At 43.0% G+C, this 27251-nt stretch overlaps 2 protein-coding genes across 8 annotated transcripts in view; one reads left to right on the forward strand and one right to left on the reverse strand.

Annotated features, from left to right (window-relative positions):
• Positions 1-27251, forward strand: part of LOC145446521 (uncharacterized) — a 271204-nt gene that overhangs the window by 62568 nt on the left and 181385 nt on the right. The window lies entirely within an intron of this gene.
• LOC145446772 (rho guanine nucleotide exchange factor 28-like) overlaps positions 1-27251 on the reverse strand; it is an 89209-nt gene that overhangs the window by 6921 nt on the left and 55037 nt on the right. For 5 of the 6 annotated variants that reach the window (XM_080325138.1, XM_080325135.1, XM_080325137.1 and 2 more), the window contains 13 exons: positions 10184-10272; positions 5398-5476; positions 5021-5109; positions 4887-4939; positions 4489-4566; positions 3697-3728; positions 3481-3624; positions 2754-2944; positions 2356-2517; positions 1861-1984; positions 1105-1260; positions 931-1032; positions 137-421 (listed from right to left, as the gene is read on the reverse strand). In XM_080325138.1, coding sequence (XP_080181264.1) covers positions 137-421; positions 931-1032; positions 1105-1260; positions 1861-1984; positions 2356-2517; positions 2754-2944; positions 3481-3624; positions 3697-3728; positions 4489-4566; positions 4887-4939; positions 5021-5109; positions 5398-5476; positions 10184-10272 — 1584 coding nt within the window. The remainder of the gene's footprint in view (positions 1-136; positions 422-930; positions 1033-1104; positions 1261-1860; positions 1985-2355; positions 2518-2753; positions 2945-3480; positions 3625-3696; positions 3729-4488; positions 4567-4886; positions 4940-5020; positions 5110-5397; positions 5477-10183; positions 10273-27251) is intronic. The other variant, XM_080325134.1, reaches the window with a different exon arrangement.

Below are 27251 nucleotides of genomic sequence, written 5' to 3' on the forward strand. Positions count from 1 at the left end.
AATATTATTGTGAATCAATGTATAAAATCCGTATGTATAAAATTATATATAAATGTATAAAATTTTCAACACACCAAATCAGTTCTTCAGGAGTGATGATATATAATAATCCCAAAAATGAAACCACTACACGTACCTTCCTCCTGACCAGGGTTGGCGTTATTCTTCTCGTCGGCAGCCTTCCTGATCCACTGCATCCAGTTCTTACTGTGGGCTGGGGACTGAAACTCAAGTTCGTACATTTCCGGCACCGAAGAGCTGGCGCTGAGCAGAAAAAGCACGCGGTCCTCGCCGGCTTTTTCGCGGACGAGAAGCTTGTACAGCGGGACCGCTGCGGGCGGACCCACCGACGCGAACGTGTACCGTTGGTTGTTTTCTTGGACAAACACCAGGACGTCTTTGAACAGGACCACCACGATCTCTGAAAAAGCAAAGGCCACATGATGGTGAATTTTTTCAAGGTTATGACTGGTCAAAATTTGACAAAAAACATGACCAAATACATCTAAAATCGTGTCAACAGAGGAAAGCCAAGGGGTCAACAGTCTTTGACAGTGCTGGAAGTAGAAATTACAGCATGAATTTCTGCTCGGCTGCGAGAAGAACCAGATAATGAAAGTAAATAGTTCAAAAAGGGTGAGATGAAGGCTTAATCAGTGAATCTTGGGAGTCGACCCTTGGAGACACAAGACCAAGACCGCAATTTTAGCCGGGAAACGACGCAAATATATTGAAAAATTACAATCTATGTTATCGAAATTCTAATCCTAAAACAGAAACCCCTCAAGTAAGTAGTGCAAGCAGTAAGCAGACAAACCCTACTTTTCCAAACCGTAGGGAACTTTTGTACCGCGCAGGAACCATTTATGGTACCCGCCCTTGCGAGGAGGTGATGTCGGGTGATCTTTTTCTAGTTTTCGTATAGCTTACCGATGGCACGCTTCTGATTGTTGCATCTCCATTGTAGCGTGTCGACTTGAAGCAACTTGGGTATGGAAGTGTAAAAATCATCGCGAAAAAATTTCCGACCGTCTAAAACGCACAAATCAAACCATTTTTAAGCGACAGTGACACAAAAATAAAAAAAATCTTTCCAAAACTCACCTTTATACGTCGCGAAAGTTTTGCTTTCCATTTTCTGATAAATCTCGGTGACTCGCATTTTCTTCTCGTATTCCAGCACTTGTTTATCGACTTTCTTGATTAAATCCGTAACGAGCTCCAGGGCCTTGTTCAAATTCTCCACATCGGCCTTGTGTTCTGACAAGCGAACAACATCGACATAAATTACAATCGTCGTGACAGATCGGTGTAAACGAACGGAGAGAGCATTTCGCAATGGGACATATCGCAAAATTACAAACACATTCCCGCGTACATAAACCACAAGCTTACGAGACCTTTGCAATCAAGGTCATCATAAATTCGTCGACATGTCCCCGTACATAAATATACAAATGTAAAACGAGGTTCAATATATCACTAATGAGCAGTGATTCGGAAATGTAACGTTACGGTGCGTTATAATGACAGGAATTACTCATGGCAGTGCAGACTCGCATTGCTTCATGCACAGATACATCATCAATTCGCTCGGCCCGATTTAAGGTAAGATAGCGAAACCGCCCATGTCACCTGTCAAGATTTCACCATTGTGGTGCCTTTAAAGTGAACTTGCGACACAGCAGGTTGTGCTACTAAATAATATCAGTCTGTCATAAGCAATTTGCCTGTAATTACTACAGGCTATTAAAGTGTGATGATGATAAATTTGATAATAACTGATGCCTTAAATACGAAGTGGTGTAGCTAAGTGTTATATACTGATAGAGAAGGCCCACTGTTGAAAGGATAGCTTACCTTTTCTTGATGAGTTATCAATGAGAGTTTTCAGGATGACAGGATATTTTGTAATTCGCTGCGTGACCAACAAGATACAACCCGGTATATCGCGCCTCCGCGTTAACGGATTCTGTCCGCATTTCTGAAATAAGAAATTTGAATTAGGTATTTTGACAAAGGAGTAGCTACTGTTTCCAGAGAGGCTAGGACACCTCAGTGTTTTTCACAATCCCACCTGTGATGGTGAGCTAACTTCACAAGTTTTCTCAACACAAACATACTTAATACGACATTAAAGCTGCGAAACCAACGCGTAACTGTAAAACAAATACAACACCATGTCGTCACATGAAAAACAACGACAAGTGATCGAAACAAGATTGTAAATATGGACTCTAGCTATCATAAAATTTGTGTACCTAACATCATAAAAATTCAGCAAGAGATTTCGCATCCATGACAGTCACTGGCTTGCAGCACCGTTGCTTGGAAAAAAAGACGCAGAACACTTACAGAAATGAATTCCTGGAATTTCTTGTCGTTTTTCATCAGATCCTTATACATGAAAACGATTTCCTTTTGTTTGCTGCAAAACTCGCCAAAGAGCCACATCATCTGCGTCCCGTTCTTCCCTGACCACTGGTCGACCAAGATGTCGCCTATCTTGGAAACGACCTGGAATACAGCGGCACAAATGAATAAAAGTGTGGCACAAATTTTTCAAGATACCCGGTGAGAAATATAGAGGAAAGTGAGATCATTAATACAATATTTTTGATCAATTATAACGAGCAATTCTTCAGTTGCAATTTGCAGCATCGCATCTATGGTCATTAGTTAAGTTATATATGAATTATGAGGCTACTTTGATATTTAGGTTGATTCGCTCGGAATAATTTGTTTTTACGAACCGTATTTTCCTTCTGCCTCTGATCGAGATGCTCCACGAAATTCGACGTATACTCCACGAATTCGTCAATTTGCGGGAACATTTTCTCAATGACGTCCTGATCGCATTGCACTTCCCGTAACATTCCATACGCAAAGATCTTCTGCATTATCTTCAGCGTAGTCAAAAAATTTCGCTCTTTCTGGATAAATTCTGCGGGAGAAATCAAATCTGGATTTAACACATCAACGAAACTGCTAGTGATGTGATGTTGATTTTAACCTCATCTAGCTACGTAGAGATGAAATAAATTGGGCAGAAAGTACACCAGACAGGTTCTAGTGAATTTGCATTAGAAATGTAAAATCTGTTACTACTATGAAAGCGAGCCATTAATATTGGAGCAATAGAGATTCGCAAATGAATGTTTTAATGAATTTGAGCACTTGGTCAATGAGGCATGTTGAATTCGGCACTTGCATACATTGATGTATTTGGGTTAGGATTAGATTTGGATAGGGGTACGTTAGCATTAGCGGTCAACCAGTGCCGAATTCCCTACATCCAAATCAAGGGAATGACTAGTACATTGTGATGCCATGCATCTTCCCTGCATCACAATGGATAATCATGTCATGTCATCCACAGAAAAACTTTGCCCGCACCAATAACTTAGGGTCCTGGCTACACAGTAGACATATGGTGACAATGTTACACTAAGAAAAATCGATACGACCTCGTAAACATACCAAAAATATTATCTTGTCTCTTAATATTCTTTTTGTGCATTTTGTCCAGTTGTTTCTTAGAAACCGTGACGCTCCACGCCTCGGGCTCGTCTTGTTTTATACTCAAATCGGGGTCCTGTTCGAGTTCCCCGAGTAGATCGACTGCTAAAAATAAAAAAAAAAACGATTCGGTCAGACCCTGCGCAAAAAATGGGGCGGTCCAAAGTGAACACGTACCATCGTCTATCGACTCGTTCGATCCCGAGACACTGAAAAGAAACAAAAGAGTTCAAGAACAAATCCGTTGACCTTTCCGCTGTTTGCGCACTGCGCAGCCTATTGTCGAACTTTCACGCCAAAGTAAATTCTAATAAAATAATACCAATGTGTTTTGTTAGCTCAACACCGCGCCCCGTAAGGAAAGAAAACAAGATTTCATAGGGCCACCCGCCTTTCCCAGAGTCTACAAAGTTTGACGATTCCAGATGTAATTCACGTTATATTAGCACCATCAACATCCTATCATTTTCAAGGTAGTGATATCCTAGGAATTGCATGCTACATCAGTAAAACTGCAACTCCTGTGGCCTTACAAAAACGATGTTTGATACTTGAATTGTACATCTGCAATGGCCCACAAGAACTAGAAAATGCTCTTGAAAGTACCCCGTTACCGAATTAAGGAACAATAAAGCATGACTAAACAAACACCGCACCCAGCACCTACAGGAAGACTATGGGTGGGTATCTAGCACTTCAAAGAAAGCACTGCTACTCCTAGACATGTCCTAACCATAACGAAAGTGCGATTATGAAAACAAAACCAGTCTTGTAGCTCACAAACGATTGATGTCAAGGCTAGTTGAGAGAGTCGTAACACTGAGATATTACCTTGTAAAAGTAAAATCTACGTAGACAATATCCTAGGTCCTGGGTCTCGCTAAGCATGAAGAACTGCCTCAGACACAAGCCTATTTTTGATGCGTTCAAAGCCACAAAATACAAGAATACCAAACTCGATATACTCACGTGTTGTGATGTGACAAATGAGGCGGAGTCCTTGATCCGGAATGGATTGATGAGGAGTCGCCGTCGTCCTTATAAAATCTAATAGAAGAAATGCAACAAATAAAGAGGTGGCCAACGTAGTCCAGTAAATTGTTACAAAAAGTTGATTTGGTTGAGGGATGCATATGTTGGCAGTTAATCGGAGGTGAGTAATTTGCATCTTCTCGGACTAAGGCAACGCGGCTAATGGCAATACAAACGTGCAATTTTTGAAAAACAAAGTTAGTTGTCATGGAACAGAAGCTGGCTTGCCCAGTGGTATTACATTTCCTCTTGATTGAATGCATGAGAAAGTCGACACTAACCAATGCATCAAAGCTATGCAACAGTTCACCCCTGTTCACCAAAACGTGACTTACCTTGAAAACCTGCCATCTGTGGAGTCCGAAACTCTACTGCCAGTTTCGTAAGTCTGTAAAATGGATATGAGTTACCTTTCAGTTCAAACACCGAGTAAACCCGGAACCCCGGAAAATAAGACGTGGGTACGCACCGAGTTGGGTCGAAACGCTGGTCCTGGTCTCACGGGCAGGCCGTGGACTCGTCCGTCGGGTGCGAAGAATGGCGTGGTGGTGGCCGGCACTGAGAAGCACAAAAAAGTATGAGCTTACCGGCATACATATATATGTCATGCAATCAGTCGACTGGCGTTGGAAATTTGCTAAGAGTTCAGATACACGACGCGATCAAACGGAAATTCAGTCAGAATATTAATCGGCCAGTTAAAACGCAGCATTGACTAGCCTGTTCGACTGCTAACTGTGCTGAACACCGAGTCTAAATATAATATAAAGCACCACAAGTTTGGTAGCTGGTCAATTCTCCATTTATGCAGCACAATCAACACAATCAACGCAACTAGATACTCACATGAGTTGCCGTAATTTGTGAGTTGCTTATTGATCATCATACTGTTAGTTCGGTTGGCGTTGCCGGAAGACTGTCCTTTCTGAAATCAAAACCACAATGTATTACCATGCAACGATTCAAAGCGAATCACTAAGAAACGCGCGCCCGCTCTGAACCAAGCGCAAATTTCGTACCTTTTTGCGCAATCGCACCTCCTGCATAAACATATTCGACGCTACTCAGGGCGCAGCATTGTTACAAAACACAGTGTAGGATACCGCTAATTTGCATAGCGCGAACGGAACTTCAAATGATAAAGTGTGACACGCGCATTCAAATCACAAATCGTGATGTAAAAACATAATGCTTGCTTCAATGCGGGTCGCGATATCACGGCGTTGGGGATGTCAAAAATTGTTGTACCATAGAACGTACAAGCAACAAGTTCGCCTTAGGATTTAACGACACCACGACCTGATTGCGACACGTTTAGAAAACATGAACATGTCCATAAGTACCTCTAAAACTACAAAGACACCGCGCGATTTAGTCAACAAATCGATCACTAACACAGCTAGCTAAAGGCGTGCAATGAAATACCATACCGCTTCACTACCTATCTCAATAACATTATTCAGCAAGCAGCGCGCTAGACGGCTGTGTAATGCGGGCGATAGGAGGAAGTGTATATAGCAGTGTCGCATTAACACCTCCAAGTATTGTCTTTCTCGAAAGAGGGCTGGTATAACTCGATGATATGATGAGTAATGACAGAAGGATCTAGCGAGTGAGTGATTGCATTTCTAACTTTTGCCTGGTGACTGTTGCGTGTGCGTGAGACTTGCATTCACAGACAGAAAATCGGCGGAAAGCGCTGACTATAACAATACGCACAGCAAAGTCAAGGTTGCAATGGACGGGACGTAAAATCTCGCGTTATAACTATATACTGCAAATATTAGTAATCTTGAATGTTAAAGCCGTATTTTACCTCACGCTGATCAATGAATCAAAGAATGTTATGCAATCGATTCATACTTGATACCCTGTGCAGCAGTCAGAAACAGAGACTGACACACACAAGACCGGTTTAAATCATCAAGCGCACATACTCAGTGGGTCGGATACTGTTATAATTGGAGATTAAAAATACAAGCTTCAATAGCGGACACCGCGTCAACGCGAAATGCATTGTAAACACCGCAGCGGAGCATCTACTTTACTTCGTTACGAGTCACATCTTTCCAATTACACCAAACGTGCTCTGATTAATGACTACAAAACCGGCAATATCTTATAAACATAGGGGCGCAAATTCATGAAGGCGAAACAGTAATTTGTGTTCGGATTAGCATTGTCGCAGCACATGACGTCACACGTTCGTGGTCAAGTCCAACCTTCTACAACAGTTCGTATTCACAAGAACCGGGGCCCGCACCATTCCTAATTATTATTGCTGCGGGGACCATTCATCACTATATTTGCCTACCACTTTAGGACCCGTTTTCACGAATCGAATTTCCGTGACAAACCGTCGAAAAACCGCTTGCTAATCGGTGACACTTTCCGTATTTCACCATATAAAGCGCGCGGCAACGGCACGACAAATCGGTTACTTTGAGCGCCCCGCCGTAACCCACAGAAATAAGAATTACTAATACCGACTAGTAGCTGACGTGACACCACGCGGCGTCACGGGTATTTACGGTTATGTCTAATCGGATTATAGAAATTTCGACGCGTAGAGATCTCATCCAAATAACGAGTCTATTGGCGATAGATAATCGGGCATCTGTTATTGAAACAAACGTCATCTGACAGTAGAATAACTAGTCCAATTCTGCACAGAATTATCGAGTTGCATCGTAACGCAGTTCGAGCGCGTATGGTTGACCAGCATATCGGTGACATATACTCCCAAAAACAGGAAGATAGCTGCAACCAAATCACCTAAATCACACTAAAAGCTTATGGTCGCAAATGTCACCACGCATTACCTCTTACGGCTCGCAAATAGTTTTGGTGACACTTTGATAAAAGTACCCGCGAAGAGGGCTGAACACAATGATTAGATTAGACTGGTGAAAGACTATTCTTTCAGGTACTGAAAACATACGACCCTTTCGCAACAGTAAGAGTTATATTATCAACGAGAATTTTAGTTTCTACCACCTAAAATCGAAATTAATCCTCACAATTTCTAGTTTCACGTTTCATGATATTATCGTATTCTGTTTTTTCGCACTTCTGTCATGTCACTCACCACATTGTTGTTTATGAGATATTTTGATATAGTAAGACCATACCTAGAGCAGCAAGCCTATCTGTTGACTAGGCTCGCTTCCTCAAGTTAGTTTGGTTATGTTGATATCATTTTGTGTGGCTTTGTCGCCAATTCCTTCAATTTCATCGCATTATCGTCATTAATGCCGCTAAATGTGTTTTTCTTGGACTAGGTCACCAAGGTGGTCCATGCGAACTCCGAAACAAATTTATGGGTCCTGCTAAAACAGTACAAGAGCCGCGGAATGCTACAGTGCCGTACAATACCTTTGGTACGTCAACATGGGACGCAGACCTCTCTTCCACGCGAAAAGGTGCGGGGGTATACGCGTACCACTTAGAATTGGACCGTTCGTCTCGCACAAGATTTTTCAGATGCTTATCGCCGCCCGGGCTCTTTTTGTGCGGGCTGGCGTTGGCCGACTGCGTGCCGGACCGAGTCGGCCGCTTGGTCAGGGCGGCGAAGCTGTGCTTTCTTTTCACGTGGCCCGAGCTACCGCGCCTGTCGGGCGCGCGGTCCTTGTCGCGGTAGTCCTCCCGTAAGAAGTCCATGGAGATTGACAGATCCCTCGCAGGGACACATGGATGTTTATCGCTACTATTCTCGTACGGACTGTCGCATCTTACAATGCTAACAACTGGGCAATGGGCATATTCATATTCTGAGAGTATGCTGAAACCCAAAAAATCTAAAATGTGACCAATAGAAAAAGCAGGGCGAAATTTTCGCACTGTGATATTACACCAGAGGACAGAGGGGTCAGGTCAGTAACTAGGCCTAATCACTTCCACTTTCTCGGAGCAGGCTACTCAAGAAGATTCTGACGACGTGCACTGAAATGCCAAGTGGTTATGAGTTGACAGTACTTTAACATGCAGCTTTTCAGTTTTTTTAAAGCAAACCTAGGCATAGAAATACTAGACGTTTTAACATACTGGAAAATCGCTACTTCTACTTGAGCACTGTCCACAATTACTACTTTGACCACATCTGTATTATCAGCCATCGAGGTGGTGGGGCAGTCCGAAACGTAAGCAGATAACACCAAATGAGTTAATCTCCTATCGATTTTGCGCCAGTCTACGCTGACACCTCTCCCTGAAACTCTCGCCAAGCAAAACCATCATGGTACTTGAAACGTTGGTAATCGATATCGACTTGAATATCCGTCGCTCACTGGTCAATGCATCTATGCTCTTCAACGGCATTTAAAAGATTAGAACCACAACCAAAACCTACGTTACTATTATGGATGGCGGCCCGTAGCTAACACATCGTTGCGGACCGTGCCACAACCACACAGTACTTTACTTCCCAGCGACTTTCTCATTATCCTACCACCAGGCGAAGCAGCTGTAATTGAGAAGTGCAATCGTACCACAGAAACTAACGCATATCTCGGGACGAAATACAATCAACCCGGCCAGATTTTCCGCCCACAACTTCCAATTCTGCATCAAAACTACTCGATTGACAGAGTCTAACATCGACATGACGCAACCTACTCTTTCCTATAGCCAGATAGCAATCGCTGATGCATATACGTTCCGTAGCGGATGTCAGCGATGAATAGACCACACGAAGCCAACAAAACGAAATCGCATTACAACTCAATAGCAATGCTCTTCCACGCACAACATCGCGTGAATTCAAAGAAACAAAAGGCAAACCGCAGAACACGACAGAACCGCAGTAACGTCCATACTGAAAATCCATTACGGTCTCGCTATGCCGTTTTCACTCTACAATGCGGCAGTAAAGTCACGAATATACTTTATTTCAGGAAGCGGTTATGGAAGAGCGCTCGGTGCGAGTCACATACGCGACAACGCATGCGTAATGGCGTGTGTAGAAACGGCGTCGCAGAAAGATACGAAACAATAACGGCTAAGGATCAAGTAAACAGACCGGATATCATTGCATAACGCACATAGTTTTGGGATTGTCTCTATTGCCAGCTTGAAGACATTATTGAAAATCGATGGCCATTGGCCATGCGTCTTTTATTATCACCATCACAATTCGTATATGCATAAATACACCACAGGTCAGGATGTGGTTTTATCCTATGATTTAAACCTCGCGATGTTTATCGCCTCCTCGTCAGCTATTCACTGTGTCTTTTAAGTATGCCACGGAACGCGGGCCGTACTCGCTGTTCGAAAATTTCGAGCCGTTAGGTCGCGCCAGACACTAACGAGGTAATCGCGTTATGAATTATAGATTTCAGAAATCAGCTGATAGATCGAAAACATAGACCGATGACACGGGTCAGGAAATACTGCTTTTCTCGTGCGTTTTAACGCCATCAAGTCGGAATCGAAACTGGCGATAACGGAAGGGGAAGAAGCCTTCGACGCTTTACAATGTCAGCCTAAGATCAATATTCTTAAATAAGAAAAAGGTTGCTTCAAAGAGCAACAAAGGGCAGAGGGAAAGTAACAGGTAAACTACTGCCGACCCGATGAGTACAACGTAGACTACACACGGCTCCATACAAGCACAAAATCAGTTTCTCCTTACCTTGGGTTTATTTTTCACAGCCCGCCAGGAAAAATCTCTGGTCCCTTCTTTATTTGCAGCTTCTTTATCTTTATTCTCGGTAAGATTATCTGCAAAGGAGATGAACACAGATTAGGTAAGGTCTCCAAAACGGAAGAGTCAGATATTCGAGCGATATTCCTTAGCCAAGTACGGCGCTTCGAGCTCAACTAACAACCGGGCTAGTACGAAAAGACATGTTTCATCTGTAACTGCAGCTACCCGACTCTTGCAGTTCAAACTGTATTCACTCAGCTAACAACAGGCCATTTCCCTTCCAATACTACGGAATGCATTTTCGCACTGTACTAAATGTATGCACTGACGCGAGGTATTCAAATTACGAAAACCGACAATGCTAATCACGGACACGCGTCACGACAAAAACATGCTGCAGTTACAGCTAGGCAAAATCAAGTACCACGGTTATTGATTTCAGATCGAGTATTAAGGTTGCGAGGTTTCTAGTATTACTGGCTGAGAGTATGGACGATGCGGAACTTCATATATGCAACGGCAATCAAAATATTTCCCCGTCTTCACCATATTATGGTACCGACATTACCTATTTCATTTCACTTGCAATAATAGTGCGGGTTGCTCACGACTTTACAGAAATTACGTTTAAACTAAAGTGCGTAAATCACTACTGAATGCTTTGAATGCTGTGATAGGACTAGTCAAGGGTTCCAAGACTTCCACGACGGGGAAAAGGTCGAAAATCCACCAACTCCTCAACTAGCAAACCTGACCTATGGCGACACTTTGAACTTCAATCTAAATATCGCAAGAAGCCATTTACCACACCCAGCAAACCGACACCACACTCTGCATCGAGACACGAAACTTTCGTAAAGCAACAGTTCCGCCGGCGGAAGGCGCGCGACGATAAACACGCATCGTCGGTTTCCGACTATATCAAGGCGGCTTTATTATGCTCGGGGAGAGTAAATATCTTAGCCTCGGCTGCGTATGACTCATCGCAGCACTCGGCAAAGGTCTCCGAACGCGCACAGTCTGCGAATCGCGAGGCCTCCCGCACTAAACGCGACACAACGTCAACAAAAACCTGACATTCGCAAAGCAGCCGGCGCGTGTACGCACATCGCGCAGACGGTACAGCAAGTTTGACCTATCTCAGCACATTCTAAATATCGAGTAATAATTCCAGGTCAACGCAGTAGACTGCGGTTGATGCACAATGCATCGTTTCTCTTACCTCATTATTAATATTAGCAATAAACGTTAAATGGCGGGTTATCCAGTATCCTTTGTCCCGTAAGAGTCGTCAATAGAAAGTGTGAACCAAAGCTATTTATATGCAACTGCTGAAAAGAGTATTCCATAATGAAGACACATGTTGACCTTTCGAGCAGCAATTAAATACACAACGTTCCATTTGTTTATAACGATACTGCGCGGGATCAAATTTATCTTGCGCATGGGCATATTCAAATGATTACAGTCGCCGGGTACACAAATCAGGCGACTATTTCTGACTCGACAGGCACCGTAATTACCTAGCCAGTAACTAGGTATGATGTTATTATAAATATAAGGGTAACAAAACGTGCGCGCGAGATATGGAAATGTAAAAATATCAGTCGGCGACGGTCGAAAATAAATTTTGAGTGCTCTTCATAATAGCCATTAACTATCATCCCTTCTAGTCTACGTTTTTAGATCAGTACAGTATGATATTATGTACATGTACATATTGTACAGTATGCTGCGAAATATTTACAAGCAAACAACCAGGATGCTGCTTTTCAAATCACCACGGTTGCTAAGGAGATCAGATATCTACTCTTCCTAGTAATCACCTTATTGCTCAAGTACAAACGAGATTAATTTTGAAACTGCCCCTAACGTAAGGACATTAGATGCATACTGTACCAGTTATGGTCAAACACAATTTTAATTGTCGATAGCGACTATTCCATAGTTTTTACTACGTCTGAAAGTAAAGCAGAAAAGAAAAACATTGATTTTAAGATCAAAATGACTACACATAAATGTAAACACGATCAAAGCCTCAAAATCGAAAAAAAGCTAATATACGCGAAACAACGCCTGATTACTACGAAAAATTACAACGATCTACATCTCAACAGCGATCTATCAAGATCACAAATACCTCACCAACACTAATTGGCGTGCGAAGCGTATCAAAGTCATGCACGACACGCGACGCTCCCACATGAACTACACCCTTCTATATTCATACCGTCATTACGCGCGCAATGCGGTAATTAAATAGATCTATCTGCCCCTCGGTACACGTAGCTGACTTTCGCGAGCGCTCGCTTTCACTACAATCTATCACGCGTTAGAACCATAACCATTTACAGCATTATCGACGGCTGTCGCAATCTCATAGCTCGTACAGTACACCCGCATGGCGAAACGGCATTAATAAAGTCACAAGCTCGAGACGCAGTCATAAAGAGCTTCCATAACAAAGATATCGCGTACGCCGTACGCTACGCGTCCTACCACCACAAGCGACCTCGGGGCGACAGGTGTCTCTCGCCGACGATAGCGAGCGATATTTCGTCTCCTTTTTCTTATCGCCGCGCAATTTCTCTCAATGCCAATACCGACCGAAGTGACCTCAATATTTATATTTACCAATTATATTCATATCACGTATGATTTGTCATAGTTACGAAAGGAAAAGTTTATGCGCATTTACAGCGAACTGTGAACCACACTATATTCAATATTCATATTCTGACACTGTTCTTATGTCGCTGAACAACGTAGGTGATAAAAGCTACTTGAATGTATTTCGTCATCCCACACATCACGTCCAAAAGGAAACGCTGCGGATGTAGCACCTTGGGTGCAAAAATAGTTCCGAGTAACATATCACAATCACCGAGCAACTGCTTATTGAATAACGAGAATTTCTGGCCGTTATTCAAAACGAATTTCTAATAAGTTCCAACGCCTACGGTTCTCAGATCAGGGTTCTGCTGATGCGTAGACCACCGCCGCACGTAAATAATACTAGAACGCTGTGATAAATCCGTCGCTAAGTAGGTCGCTGATACGTTTTACACGTGATTTAGAAAATTGACAATGCTGGTATAGGTCCGCAAAACAAACATTACCGCCGATTCATCAAGTTGTATCGCCCGACGCGGATTTCAAAGTTTTTATGATCGCTCCCTATCGTTTTTCGTCTACTGTCCACTTTCAGAACGCTGACACACATTCCCGTTTTGAAACGGGGGAGCTTATCGGTTCCACCTTCTTCAACCGCAGTGATCACGCACCCACTGTATATTCGACAATGGAACTAGAGTCGCCACGTCATAGCACGGTAATGGCTTGGTGGCGTTGAAAAGCACGAAAAATACGAAAGGGACTTCAAAATGGGGTCGAATGCTTTGTAGTCGCGCACGTAGCCTGGAGTCGATTTGCGGTGTACGAAAGCAACGAACCGCGGCAGCTATAATCAGATTTTTTTTAATGATTATATCGTCACCACGCAGAAAACTTGACACCGAAATTATTCCAGAGGCGGTCAAGGTCGGTAGGAAGTAGTTCTATTTCCGACGTGTACCCGAGAGTCAAGAGGTTATGATTTCAGGTTAATTTACTTCTTACCACCTTTCAGTACACTACTGTTTTGCTTGCACATGAATAGTAATGTTGCGACATAACTTGGGCCAACTATGAATTTTTCACGCATGCCACTAAGCTACAACTTCACGTTTATGCGATCTACTACAGAAACGTTAGATATTACCAGGGTTGTAACTAAGTCACAAGGCTCCGAGTCACAAGTCAATCTCACTTTTATAGTTTTGACTCGAGTCAAGTCGAGTCATTTCAATTCACCACCGAGTCAAGTCCGAGTCCAAGTCAGCGAGCAGAGGTTCGAGTCCGAGTCATGGTATTATGACTCGAGTCCGAGTCCAAGTCATTGTGTTCAGTTTCCAGTTAAAGTCTTGGTAAACCCACTTTTTATGACTATGTTTGGTGATATCGAATGGTTCGCATTTATAATATAACAATTTCCCTAATTTTCAGCAGTTTCTGGTCGCATTTTCAAGTAACAGTACCAACAGACGAAATCCCAATGGTGTGTTGGCTTCGGAATTACAATGAAATGTCGGTATTGGCCGTCACAGTCTCGAGTCAATGACTTGGTTCGAGTCATGCGCAATGAATCGAGTCCAAGTCGAGTCAATACACAGATTGACTCGAGTCGAGTCGAGTCATTTTCGTATTTTGAAAAAATGACTCGAGTCAAGTCGAGTCATCAGAAAATCGTGACTCGAGTCGGACTCGAGTCGAGTCATGACTCGAGTTATTACAACCCTGGATATTACAGTGTTGTTATGGAATATGAAACACTAACGTCAATTGCCACGGTAATCTGTAAGTCAGGTTGTGTCACGCTCACGGACACATCAATTATTTCATTACCGACACCCTTAAAACACCGATGGTCTAACGACATGCACTTGAAGAGCAACATAACACACGTTTCCGACAGCACGGAACATACCTCTACGTAGCGGACACGCGACGCTAATGCGTCATCGGCTTACGTTTCTCGAAATCACGAGTCCGAGATGCATATCAATACGCCCAATTTCAAAATAGCGAGAATGAGCAATTGGGCGTTTCGAAACAGATCTAAATAGGTCGGGGCAAGTGCTTTTTATAATCGGCTGATTCACCAGTTCTTATCCTTGTCGTAGCGACGGGCGAGTAAATTTGTAGTGTAAAAATACGAAGATACAATACACCGAAAAAATATCTCTATCTCGACGAACCTTACTCATATCGCCTAGGGCACCGCTTGGATGAAAGAATCAACGGTCCTAACAACGAGTGGGTGGCGCTGGCACTTGACGTAAACAATTTTAAATCACATTAATCCACTTCGATTAGCAGCCGCAGTACGCAAGAAACACGATACGACTTGAGAGTTATCATCAGGGGAAAAGTCCGCGACGAATCAGATACAATTCCGCCCTGCCGCAACACAGACACCGCATCGAATTGGGGAAGATCAGTCGCTAACTATATCTTTAAAAAGAGTCAGCGATAATCTCGGAACTGTAACAAAACTAACAAGGCGACACAAGTCTGCGTGTTTCTGAGTATCGCGCAGGTTTCTAACTGCAGTAACCCGAAAAAAGTTACCGGGATACAAAATCTACTAACGTCGCCGGCGCGTTGCCTACAAACATTCCGGTGTTGATAATGACAACAACCTCTCTGAGCGTGAATTTTAATCGATCTCAGCCCGGCTAAGTACGTTAAGCTGCACTCAAAGCCTACTTCGCGAGGCTGCTGATGCCAGCGTTCTTGAAACCTATCGTAATGCTCGAGCGGTGGCCGCAAGCTATTTAATATCGTGGGAATGAATAGAAAAATCTGCGGTACGGGCAAATTCGGCGTCGCAACAGGCTGGTGGATATTCTCGAAGATTCGAAATCCAAATTTTTTCATCTTTCAAATTTTTTTCATTTCATGTTAAATCCACGGTTGCCGACGGCAGCATAGAGCACCAAAACACACCGAGGAGCAGATAAGGATAATCAAGAAGCATGCTGCGCTGATATCACGAATAAACATATCTGTATTCCAGCGCAAAGCTAGAGAGATATGGCTTCAGCTGGAAACTTTCTACTAAGCTTCCACAGACGTGAAATTGAAGTAAATTACATGTCTACACACAACATTCGTCAGGCACAACAGCGTGAAATCGTCGAGGCCAAACACGCTTCCATACATCACGATCCCGATGCCATGTTTCGATGGAGATATCGAGATAACGCAACGTCTGAGTAAATTGATTTCGGAAGATAAGATTGAAGACATTTGGAGATACTAAACTACAGTATACAATTGACTATAATATTCAATAAAATTTTCAAATTACTGAATATAAAACTATCTACCATACCTCAAATCCAAACGGCTGATTCTTCTCAAAGAGCTATCGTGTAAGTAATGTTTTATTATCCCACCAGCGCAGGGTACGTCACGAATTTTTCATTACTTTCCGCCGCACGCGAAGTCGGCATTTACAATAGTGCGCGGGACTTAATTAACTCCAAAACGCATAATGTCAATATACAATAGACACGCAACTGCCGAATATTACTCATACTGGATTATCGAGAACTTTAAACTTGATCATGGATACCAGGTATACAGTGCTGTTGAAACAATGATTGCAACACAGGGTGTTATCTACGCGAATCAATGCTTCCAATCACCGTGGTTACCACGACAACGAAGTCCACGGCTATTTCCGAATCGGAGATTCCGGCGTAACGTACCGCTTATTTTTAGGCATAACACGCCAACAAAAGATTACAATGTAAGGTTTTCAGCACGTTTTATCGATCAAAGCTCACGGCGGCTAAGCACTTGCGAACACTGATGCCCCGCGTATTTTGTCCGAATGCGACAGATTAAGCGGTATTTTGAATATGGACTAAAACCCGATGACTTAATGGTTTGAAAATGTAGCGGCGTTATTTGCAATGGCGCGTTCGCTCAATTGCGTAATACGCCTGATTCGTACTGAAATCGCGCGCATTACATTTTCTGTAGTTATCGCAATTCCAAGGAGACCACAACCACAAAACCGCGCGAAACACGAGTGTCATAACGGGTATTCGGGTCATAACCAGATATTATCACCTTAACAACCACACAAGGATCCCCGTCTGACAAGCATACTAGCAGGTATGGACCAATGGACGGTACATAAAGGCACATGAGATCTCATTAAAACTATCAAGAACCATGCTGTGCGAATACTATTTAATAGCTTTCTATTATTGGTCGACAACATAACTTGGACATAATAAATATGTGACGCAGCAAATGTCAAATATAATTACTCTCTACCTAGGCACCGGAATGGTAGAAAACTGCATCAGCCCCGGGTTAGAACCTTGCAATTCCGCAAGGTAGCAGGATAGTATAATAGTGATCGCCTTATCTCCACTGGTACGTAATTTGGAATGCTAAACGAGGCAGCAGGACAAAAGTCACCGCGCCACACGATTCGAGTCGCTATCTCGGATAACATCGCGACAGCTTGTTTGCGTTGTGGGAGACGAATCAGTTTACGGTATCTACAAGTTTTCTCCCACGCCGAGACGGCAAGATGGCAAATATTTGCCGAATCTCGGCGATAATGGCGCGGACGCATTACGACAAGACACAAAATATACTCCTTTGAACGACTCTCGACAGTGTTGTTGTCCAAGTTCAAATTTTGGGAAAATGAATGGTCGGAAAAGTTTGCAACTTCTACGACACTGAGCTTACGAATTTCATATCGTGCAGAGCAACGAAATGGAGGCACGTTACGCCAAAAGCACAAGCATAGTTGTGAGGTTTGGGACACACTTCTAAGCATCAGGCGAACAGATTTGCAGAATTTACTTATGACATACGAAATATCAACTTCGATCTAGGCGTCTTCAGGGCACCGGGCTGTCATGAAGGTTAGCGAGGGCTGCAACCGCCCAGATATTCAAAGCGAGCAACAAGTTGCGATTTGCAGTAAAATACAGAACTCTCGACTCACCATCCTGTTTATAAGATCCATCGTGTTTACGTTTTCGTTCTGTGCCTTTAGAAACCATATCGCTCAAGTGGCTAATAAGGCTAGATATTGTCGCTAGAATCTGCTCAAGACTATGATATGTATCTTAAATTTTGCCACGATGGACTGTCCAGTCGTCCACTGTAACCGTAGACTATATTGTGTTGACCATATATTTTCGAAATAATGTGATCGGATATCAAGCACGAAGAGTCGATGGAGCAAGACTAAACTAAACATAGGTGTGATTCCGTGCCCATGCCCAATTGACCATATACATACAGCCCCCAATTCTTTCCCCACAAGGGAGCATAGAATCATAACATTGCATAACCTATAAAAGCATATTATTGGCTAACGAGATGATATCATAGACTTTCTTATTTGATTACCGGACAAGTATGCATTTGGTCACAACGGTCGGCAAGGAACACGAATTCCTAGACAAAGACGCGCCCACGGTAAATTCTACCATTAAATTTGAAGAGGCACACAGTTAAAGCCACGTAGTATGCGCAATGGCAATGTAAGATCACAGGTTCATAATCCCGAATCACAAATCAAAGAACCAATGACGTCAGCCATCCTGCAAACACCATCACAATCCGAAACTAAAACGACAACTTCACCTGGTAATGCCTGCATGTGTACGTCACAGAACCAATATCGAGTATTGTCCAATCGTACTTATAGCACTTATCCCCTTACTCAGATCAACAAATCACCCTGTGACACTAGTTGATAGACAACACTTTTTTTATTGATGCCAGTGTGTCATCAATCGTTGGATCACAAACGTCCGCCCACAAAGCGTAAAAATTTCCGTTTAACATCACCAGTAACATTTTCGCATTACAGGGTGCACCATCCGGCGACGATCCGCGCGCAAGTTGACTGACACACTGTAAACGAGCCCCTTGCGAAACACTCAAATTTGGGCAACGATATGCGCATAATAATCATCGCCACGTTAACTAGGAAACCACCTGTTCGTCCTGCCGCATAACCGCAAACACACCGAAAACCAACATCAAACATTTGAAGTACCATATGACCAGCATCGCGACCTTATTATAACAACACAAGCGACGAAAATACTCTACGCGTCCGAAACGCATGAAGGGAGTACAGCTCCACGTATCACGAAAAATGTCCCATGCAAACACAAACTGCGTATAAAGCGAGATTTGTATCTCGGTTGTCACAAGACTTAACCCTATCCTGACTATTGTAACCCTGGCGAGGTGAACATTGAACAACCAAACATTACCTCTTTTACGAGGTTTGTTGACTTTCTTCCACACCGTGGTAACTGCCAAAGTATTTCTCCTTTCCGCGAAATTGGATTCGGAAACCCCCACCCCCAATCACAAAAGAAGATATATTTATCCCATGTGGACGCGAGGTCTCAAGTAATGGACCCGCCGTTATGCACATTGTAAATACGAACCGTTCCGCGGATGAAAGCAAAAAACGCCGCGAGTATTTTCATTGCCCACAGTGCGTTGACAAGTACCCTTATGGGGTGTTGGATTTGCAACATAACCTGTGGATCGGGTGGGTGCAGACATTTTATATCCCGTGTTACAGCATGTCTTACTTATAATATCGATCTATTTTTATGGTGTTATTACTGTACCTACCGTTCACTGTGCAGGGCAGTCTATATCCAAACGATTTTACGAATATTTGCAGGCAGAATTGGGTGCTATATCAGTGTTTCATCAAACCAAGTAATTTCGAATCGTTCTTATTTTTTTGTTGTTATATCTTAATCTAGGGGTGTTTTGAACTGATACAAATCGCGATAAAACGATACTAATCATACAAAACCAGCATTCTATTTCTGGGAGAGCACCACGTGATATTGAACCATAGCTGTATAAAATTTTTTGTTCGTGAGCGTGATTAATCACCAATTTGACTCACGATCACGAGCGCAGTTTGCTTGAGACGTTGAGCAATTGGCATATTAAGTCGCGGCCGCGCACAGCTTAAAAATCAACAACTTGAAATTGGCACTTGGCAGTGCCACAAAGATCTTTCCGGGCTGCCAAGTACGCAGTCAGCGCGCTGGCATCCCAAACTGGCCGTTTCGTCCGCTATGCATCACGCTGAATACACAACGAGTGGCGACAGAATTCGCAAAGAACTGCCAGCACCGCCTTGTGACCGTAATCAACATAGACCAAACGGGAAGTAACATTGTCAACATGTTTGAAATATCCGCATCGGCGATTTCGATGGAATGTTCGTTATACATTAACAGCGGTCATAGGACATATTCATGAATACGCTTAGGACACCAACAATATCATATGTATTATAATTACATACCTTTATGCTTGCAGTATTTTCGACAGTGGTAACATGCAGCTACAGCACTCCTCTAACGCGGTAAAATGTACCAATTCGGAGCACTAATATTCGAATCGTGACAGTATATCGAATAACCTCAATTTAGTTGATTTGTACCCATGATAAAGATTAAAAATATATTGCTACGCCTGCAAATCACCATACACGTACCATCTAAATTTGTGAAGAACAGGGGTATAATTATCGTTTGCGCTATTCAAGAGAATCCTATTTGCGAGTCCCCTTAATGAGGTCACTTAGCTATTTTTAGATCAAAATGCTCATGATCAGTCGTATAAGATAGTGACGTAACACGAATTCCATCGCCATCAGCTAATCACCAACCGGCGTAAAGGGTCATTGGCGAAATGGTAGGAATGTCAAATATTGCCATCAAGCTGCACACGATAAGCAAAACATGGCGATGGAGCGACTATCGGGTTACAATTAGACGCTGGAACAGCGGGAAGGATTCGTCACAAAGGCCACCTTCAATGTAAACTATCCTTTCGCTACTCGACAATATTGGACGTGACTCACGAACGGGGAAACGATCATAGAACAAAGCGGGTGCGACACTGTGACGTAACAGCGAAACAGGATTTCACACGGCACTTGTCAACCACAGAGGGACAATGTAACTGCGATGCCAACTGTGAAAGGATGTAACTCTTAGCAAAACCTGGGAGAGATTAATAGTTGATATAAACTTGTGAATGGATCTAGTTCAGCGCGATGAATCTATATAAAGAGCCTACGAACGGATTAAAGTAAGCCGATTTAAATCACATCCACCCCATGACACTCGTAAAACCGAGAAAACCATAAAATCCTCATTAACACAAACAAACACCTCGATATTCCGAAATCAACAATTTTTAAACGTAAACATTCCAGGAATGCCATGTCACCACCAGCAAAGACATACATATGGTTTCCAATCATTAACGTTGCGATTTGCCTTCAATTTCCAAACGGCACGATTCTTTTAGACGACCCAGACAGTCTCGCAAATGAAATGAAATGAAATACTTCTACCATGATGATAACAGAGCGGATACCAGTAAACAGAGCGGCTACCTCCCACGACTGCATAGTACTAGATTTTGCGCCACAGTAAACAGTTGTAAACTTGACAGCACAAAGCCACTCAGCGTCCTTGTTACTCATGTGGTGAAGTAAATTTGTGGTCTCAATACAAGCTAGATTTAGTTCCATAAAAGCGAGAAGAACACTGAAATATCTTGGGAATGTACATTCTTTGTACCTGGTTTACAGAGTTAATAATGCAGGCGGGGCCTACGATGCAGGTAATTTTCGAATTTAGGGAGTCCACAGGTCCACATTGGCACGGTTGAACTATCTTGTTTGTTGGTGGAATGGAGGAAGAAACCTTGAAGGATTGAAATAGCCCTAGTGCAGATATAATTTGGCAAAAGTATCTCGTCACCAACCAGCGCTGCATTACCCATAAGTGCAGATTCTGACACAGCATCGAAAAACTTCAATTATTCCATTTCCAACGCCATTTTCTTACTATTCAAACAGATCGCGGTTACTGTTCAACCGAAAATCGATTGTGTCAACAAGATTGAGGTGAAAAGACGGGTCAATGTCCCAGACCCTTTTCCGTACTTCAATATATACAATGTATAATGCGAGGCGCGCGATCGATTCAATTTCAAGCTTTTCAGATAATCGCGCTGACGCACGCCCATCATGTCGCGGGCACCTCTGGTATGAAAGCCCAACTGGCCAAACTCATTATCAATATTGACCGAGTCAAAAGCAGTTGCGCTTAATTATAGTATCAATCTTCAATAATAATATAATTCATCGTGCGCAACACAAAGGATGTTTTGAGGACCCGCGTAAACTACGATGTCAACGGCCATGACGCGGCTGGCATCACGAATTACGGGAAGGTAATCGCAGTGAGTGAGTGACATCCACAGACATGGTAAGTCGGTGTCGGGAGTTGATCAAATTCGAATAATAACGTGACTCCAAAGCCGTCTAGTTAACGTGATAAGGTAGAAACAAAATAGTGTACAAAACTCGTATAGGTTTCAATAAGAAAAATCATTGCATTCGGTGAATTTTCCGTGGGTAATCCCCTTGAACGTATTGGAGAGGTTTTTTCGGAAGTAATAGCCGTGTATTGTATCTCTGTGCTCTGTGCAAGTTAATTTACCAAAGATTGCCGAGAATGGGAAATCCCCATGATATCCTCATTATCGTTAATTACTAGCCTACTGCATGGTATGGAAACTAGGTTTCATTACGCCACACGTTACATCGAGATCGTCAAGCCTACCCTACATAACTATTCTCAACAACATGCCAGGTACAAGCAACTCAAACATTACGCGCAACAATCTTTCAACGCGATAACACAGTCGGGAAAGCCCTCGCATACTAGATCTCGCACACCAGCAATGCTGGTAAAACATAGTAATTGTTAGGAGGAATTGTATGGAATAGTGCAGTCACGTTGTTAAGGTAGATTTAGTACAGCCTCATATTTCCATAGGTCTTGATTTTTTTTAAATAGTCGGCCATGTTTGATAGCAGCTACAGGCCGGTGTCACACTGTCCCTGGTACCAAGCAATTAGTTTATTTATCCGTAATCCCGCGTGATACACCGAACGCGCCGTGATCATTCGCTGGATTATTCCGAATTGCCGCCATTCAACATTTTTCTCCCTAACGAGCATTCCTAATGGAGAGGACAAACAATTACCGACATTCTCAAGTGGCCGCTAACAACGTTGCCACGATGAAATTTCCCGGAAAAGATATCGCGGCAAACGGTTTTCGCGAAAATTTCCGCAACCGCGTTCGTACGTCCAAAGCAACGTTATGAATTTACCGAATGGCAGACCGGTGTGAATTCATTGCATTCACTTCAATTTCAACGCGGAGACATGTTTAAAGATGCGCGGAGACAACGAATCTCTCGGACACTCAACACCGGAAGAGAGCCCAGAACGAGCGCGGCAGTCTCGATTTCGTGAATAACAATGAGAATTATACGTGAAAACTCAAGTCCATAAATTATAAAGACTTGACATGTGACAAAAAATCATAGGTGATCAACTACAATATACTTATACTGCTACACGAGTACGAATGATGGCTACTGTGAACTACTCTGTAAATATACCGATAACATAAGGGTTACCATATTATGAGAACCGAGAAAGAGAATACTTTTTACAAGTGACATTAACAAACATTGAAAGATTTTCAAGGTAAATGTTTTTTCAGAGCTGGTTCCTGAAAACCAGCTTACAGGCTTTCAGCTTACCAGGTCACGCTGGGTTGACCTTTTTTAGACGAAATGCGGGTCAATTGTCAATTGTACAGAAAGCCAGTTTTCACGATTCTTTTTTCGCGATATTACCATTTTAGTTGACTCTATGCCATCACCTAACACTCACGACAATAAAAGAGGACGATTTGCGAAAAATGGACATTTGGGCTTCTTCGGCACACATTTCGGTATTCTTGAAAAGAGAGGACAAATTCTCTTAATAGAGCATATAATATTCTGGTCTCCCTAGATAAAACGTTTGTGTGCGTGTGTGTGTATGTATGTGTGAGTGGACACGCCTCCCTATCGCAAAATCATTCGCGCGAAACGAATACATCTAATCCAATTCCTACTACAATAGCATTGCTTTGAAGCATACAAGCATAGCATCGTTCGCCCAGAATAGAAAAGGCCTATGCCATAGTATAGCAAGCCGACACTCAACAACCGGGTCATTTAATATGCGAGCGCCCGGTGCTATTAGTTGGCAAATCGCCCTGGGAAACGACGGCTCCGGTATTTCCGCGAGAACACTCGACATCGCAACGCTGCTGCGGTTAACAAAACATGACAAAATCGGTAACTACGCGAACCCTGCGTATGTTGGTGATACAAACACCGGCATCAAGCGCGAAAAGTCATGATAACATTCACCGACGCTGTCGCTGTTACACGCGCGATTGCAAATCTTCCCGATAGCGGAATCTGCGTTCGATTTCTTCACAGTGTCGCCACAAACAAAAACAACGTCGCGGCGTTGACTTGAAGAGCGCGGTTGATGAAATCGCGCGGAGTCGGCATTGTTACCCGCGAATTGCTGGAGGCGTTGCGAGTTATTCCGCATTGAATTGCAGTTCATGGACAGATTAGAAAGAGGTGGTCTATGACGAAGCGCTTATGTCTACTTCAGAGTATTCAAGTAAGTTTTGCCTTGTTGCACTACGGTACTTCAATTTTTCATGATTTCAGATACTTCCACTTCCACGTGAACAGTTTTAGGCAAACCGACTCACTTTTTACAGTATGGGTTATGACAAGCAGAATGTAGGTTTGGAGAGTTTGAACGACTATTACGAGAGATATGGTCATTGGTCTTAAGAACCGCGTGAAATGGTCCCTTCGTCACTGTAACTGCATTTATTTCCGACGTTTTCATCAATTGGCAGTGTGTTTTCATTTATCTATAACGCATCCCACAAGGAACTAAATTGTTGGAATTTAAAACAGGGAGCGAAATAGTGTGATTCTCGCTGACGCATAAAACATAAGACCGGGCTTGGCCATAAGGATAAGAACGGGCTTGGCTTTGTAAACACAAACTTGGGGCTTTCAGTCGCGGATTTGTACATTATACTTATGAGCTCAAGTACAGAACTTGAACTTGAAAATATAATACCCACTAACCCATGGCAGACAACACACGAATTCATCGTTAGTAACAACACATTTATCTGCAATCAACCTAAAACCGTGAAAACATCCCACTTCGACGGAGTAACGCCCTATTACCACTACCATAATTACAGTGCAAATTACAGCAGACATCGCCATGAACCAGCATAATTCGACTCCATATTTTTCAAGCGCGCAAATTCCGTATCGCGGCCGAAATTTTTATGCCACTTACGACGCAGATAAACACGACACGAAAACTTGACAATAAGACGTCACAACGACGGGGATAGCGCATTCCGAAACGCATCTCAACGCATGGAGAGCGTCTTGAAGTGAGAAGCAACATAATTTCGGTTTTCAAGTACGTAACGGAACACAATGCCCGAGTGGCCGACTGCGTTACCGCAATGGGCTAGGGATAGCAATCGGTCACCAACAACAAGATGAAAGTGCACTCGAAACATTCAACGTGCGGACAGAGGTCGCGGTAGAATCCGCCCACGTTGATATGCCGGTCATCGATTACATTACCGAGATTAATAGGAATTTTTCTCACGTTTACGCAAACAATAGTGTTCCGTACCCTCCAAGGCGAAAATCATTGAAACACACCAATCCTTATTTATCATAGCCCATGGTGCTAGAGCCTTCTGGAGCGGTACACGAAAACAAGCCACGTCACCCCTTGTTATATATCTTCCATGAGAAGGGGCGTATTTACATCGTTTTTGAGAATGGGTGTGAGTGCGAAATTTTCATGAAATACCGTAGAACCGATTAATTTTACCCTATGCTATGGTGGAAATCCTCCAAATACACAATTGCCGTTTATAGTGTAGGGAGGTGGTTCTCAAACTTTCAAGACACGCCCCCTCAAGATAATGAAAAATTCCACGCCCCCTTATCGTCACATCACAAAATGCAACCAGAATGCTTGAGATCCCAACGTACAGTTTGATGGCATGGAAGGTTATGACTGTTGACGGGAGATTTCTCAGATATGAAATTACGGCAATACACAGAGTACTAACTATGAATTGGAGATAAATCGCGCAGAGTACGAAAATAATTTTCAGTTGGCCGCAGCTTCGCGCCCCCAGTTTGAGAATCACTGGTGTAGGGCATATATCGAGTCAACCGCACTTTCTAGCTGGCGAAAATGGGCTCTAGAGTGGTTTTACGCGTTCGTTCTTCAAGTGTAGGGGGCAATAGTCCACAGAAAACAGCTCCAAATGAATTGTAATGAGACGTCATATTGTAATTTTTTCATATCAATCACAGCAATAGTATATTGATCCAGTAAAAACACTTGTGATTGTCGCAGTCTGCGACTCGCGGATATATATCTTACATAATACTATCGTTATTTCCCGCCAGGTCACAAGACACCGATCCTCAATCAATTCGGATGTATTTTCGATAGTCGAGACTGCGGCGATAGCAAATGACAGCCCCACGAACCGCAAGCGTGCGCCGTCTACACGAGGACATCGCCGGATCCTTTAGAATCAGAGACTATAAAGACTGACGCAGGAAGGTAAACCCGGTTTACGTGAGTGTATAATCATACGTTTGCGTTGCTTACGCGGATAATTCCCTTTCATTACATCGATTTGTAGACAATGGAGCGATACAGCGCATCGTTAAATACTTCCGGGAAAGTATCGAGTCCGTGCAGCCCCGAAAAAATTTCTCAGAAGCCCTCCCGACTTGCGAAGGGAGCTGCTAAACAACGCAACCCATGACGACCATTGATTTTGCAACATCTAGACATGAAATTAGCCGCGTATTTATAAAGAATACAGCAGCGTAACCTACCAACAGCCTGAGACTTCTATTATCTATCGATCACGCTGGCCTGAAAGTGGCACAAATTGTTTTTCATATCAGAAACACCGCCAATGCTAAGTATACAGAATATTTCCGCACATGGGAATTCGCTATGTAATACCACACTGGGCCCGAATTAACATAACAGACACGGAATTTACACAGTGGACAAAAATTGTGCAGCTCAATACGCAGTTTCGAGAATACGATAAGCGACCGTAATCGTGCCCAAGTAGAGTTCTCGGACGGTTGACAGGAATATGCTAAATCCACAGCAACGGATGTATCCGACACTAAAGTCGAAGCAAACACCGAAACACGTAATGAAACAGCAAATACTGTAGCAACTACATAACAAGCTACGAAAGCCGGAGCGTTCCTAGGTAAAGCCAGATATATCCGACGGAAATTCTCACAACCGCAATGAAGAGAAGAATACTACCACGGATTAGTGACGACGGAATCGTCGATATCAACAGATAAGACGTAAGTTCATCCGGACAGTTCGAAACCAAGATTTCAAACCTGCGAAACCGATTACGAACTGCGACTCACC

Source organism: Botryllus schlosseri, chromosome 9, assembly GCF_051294905.1.
Source record: "Botryllus schlosseri isolate E-star chromosome 9, Bs_hap1, whole genome shotgun sequence".
Classification (NCBI taxonomy): domain Eukaryota; kingdom Metazoa; phylum Chordata; class Ascidiacea; order Stolidobranchia; family Styelidae; genus Botryllus; species Botryllus schlosseri.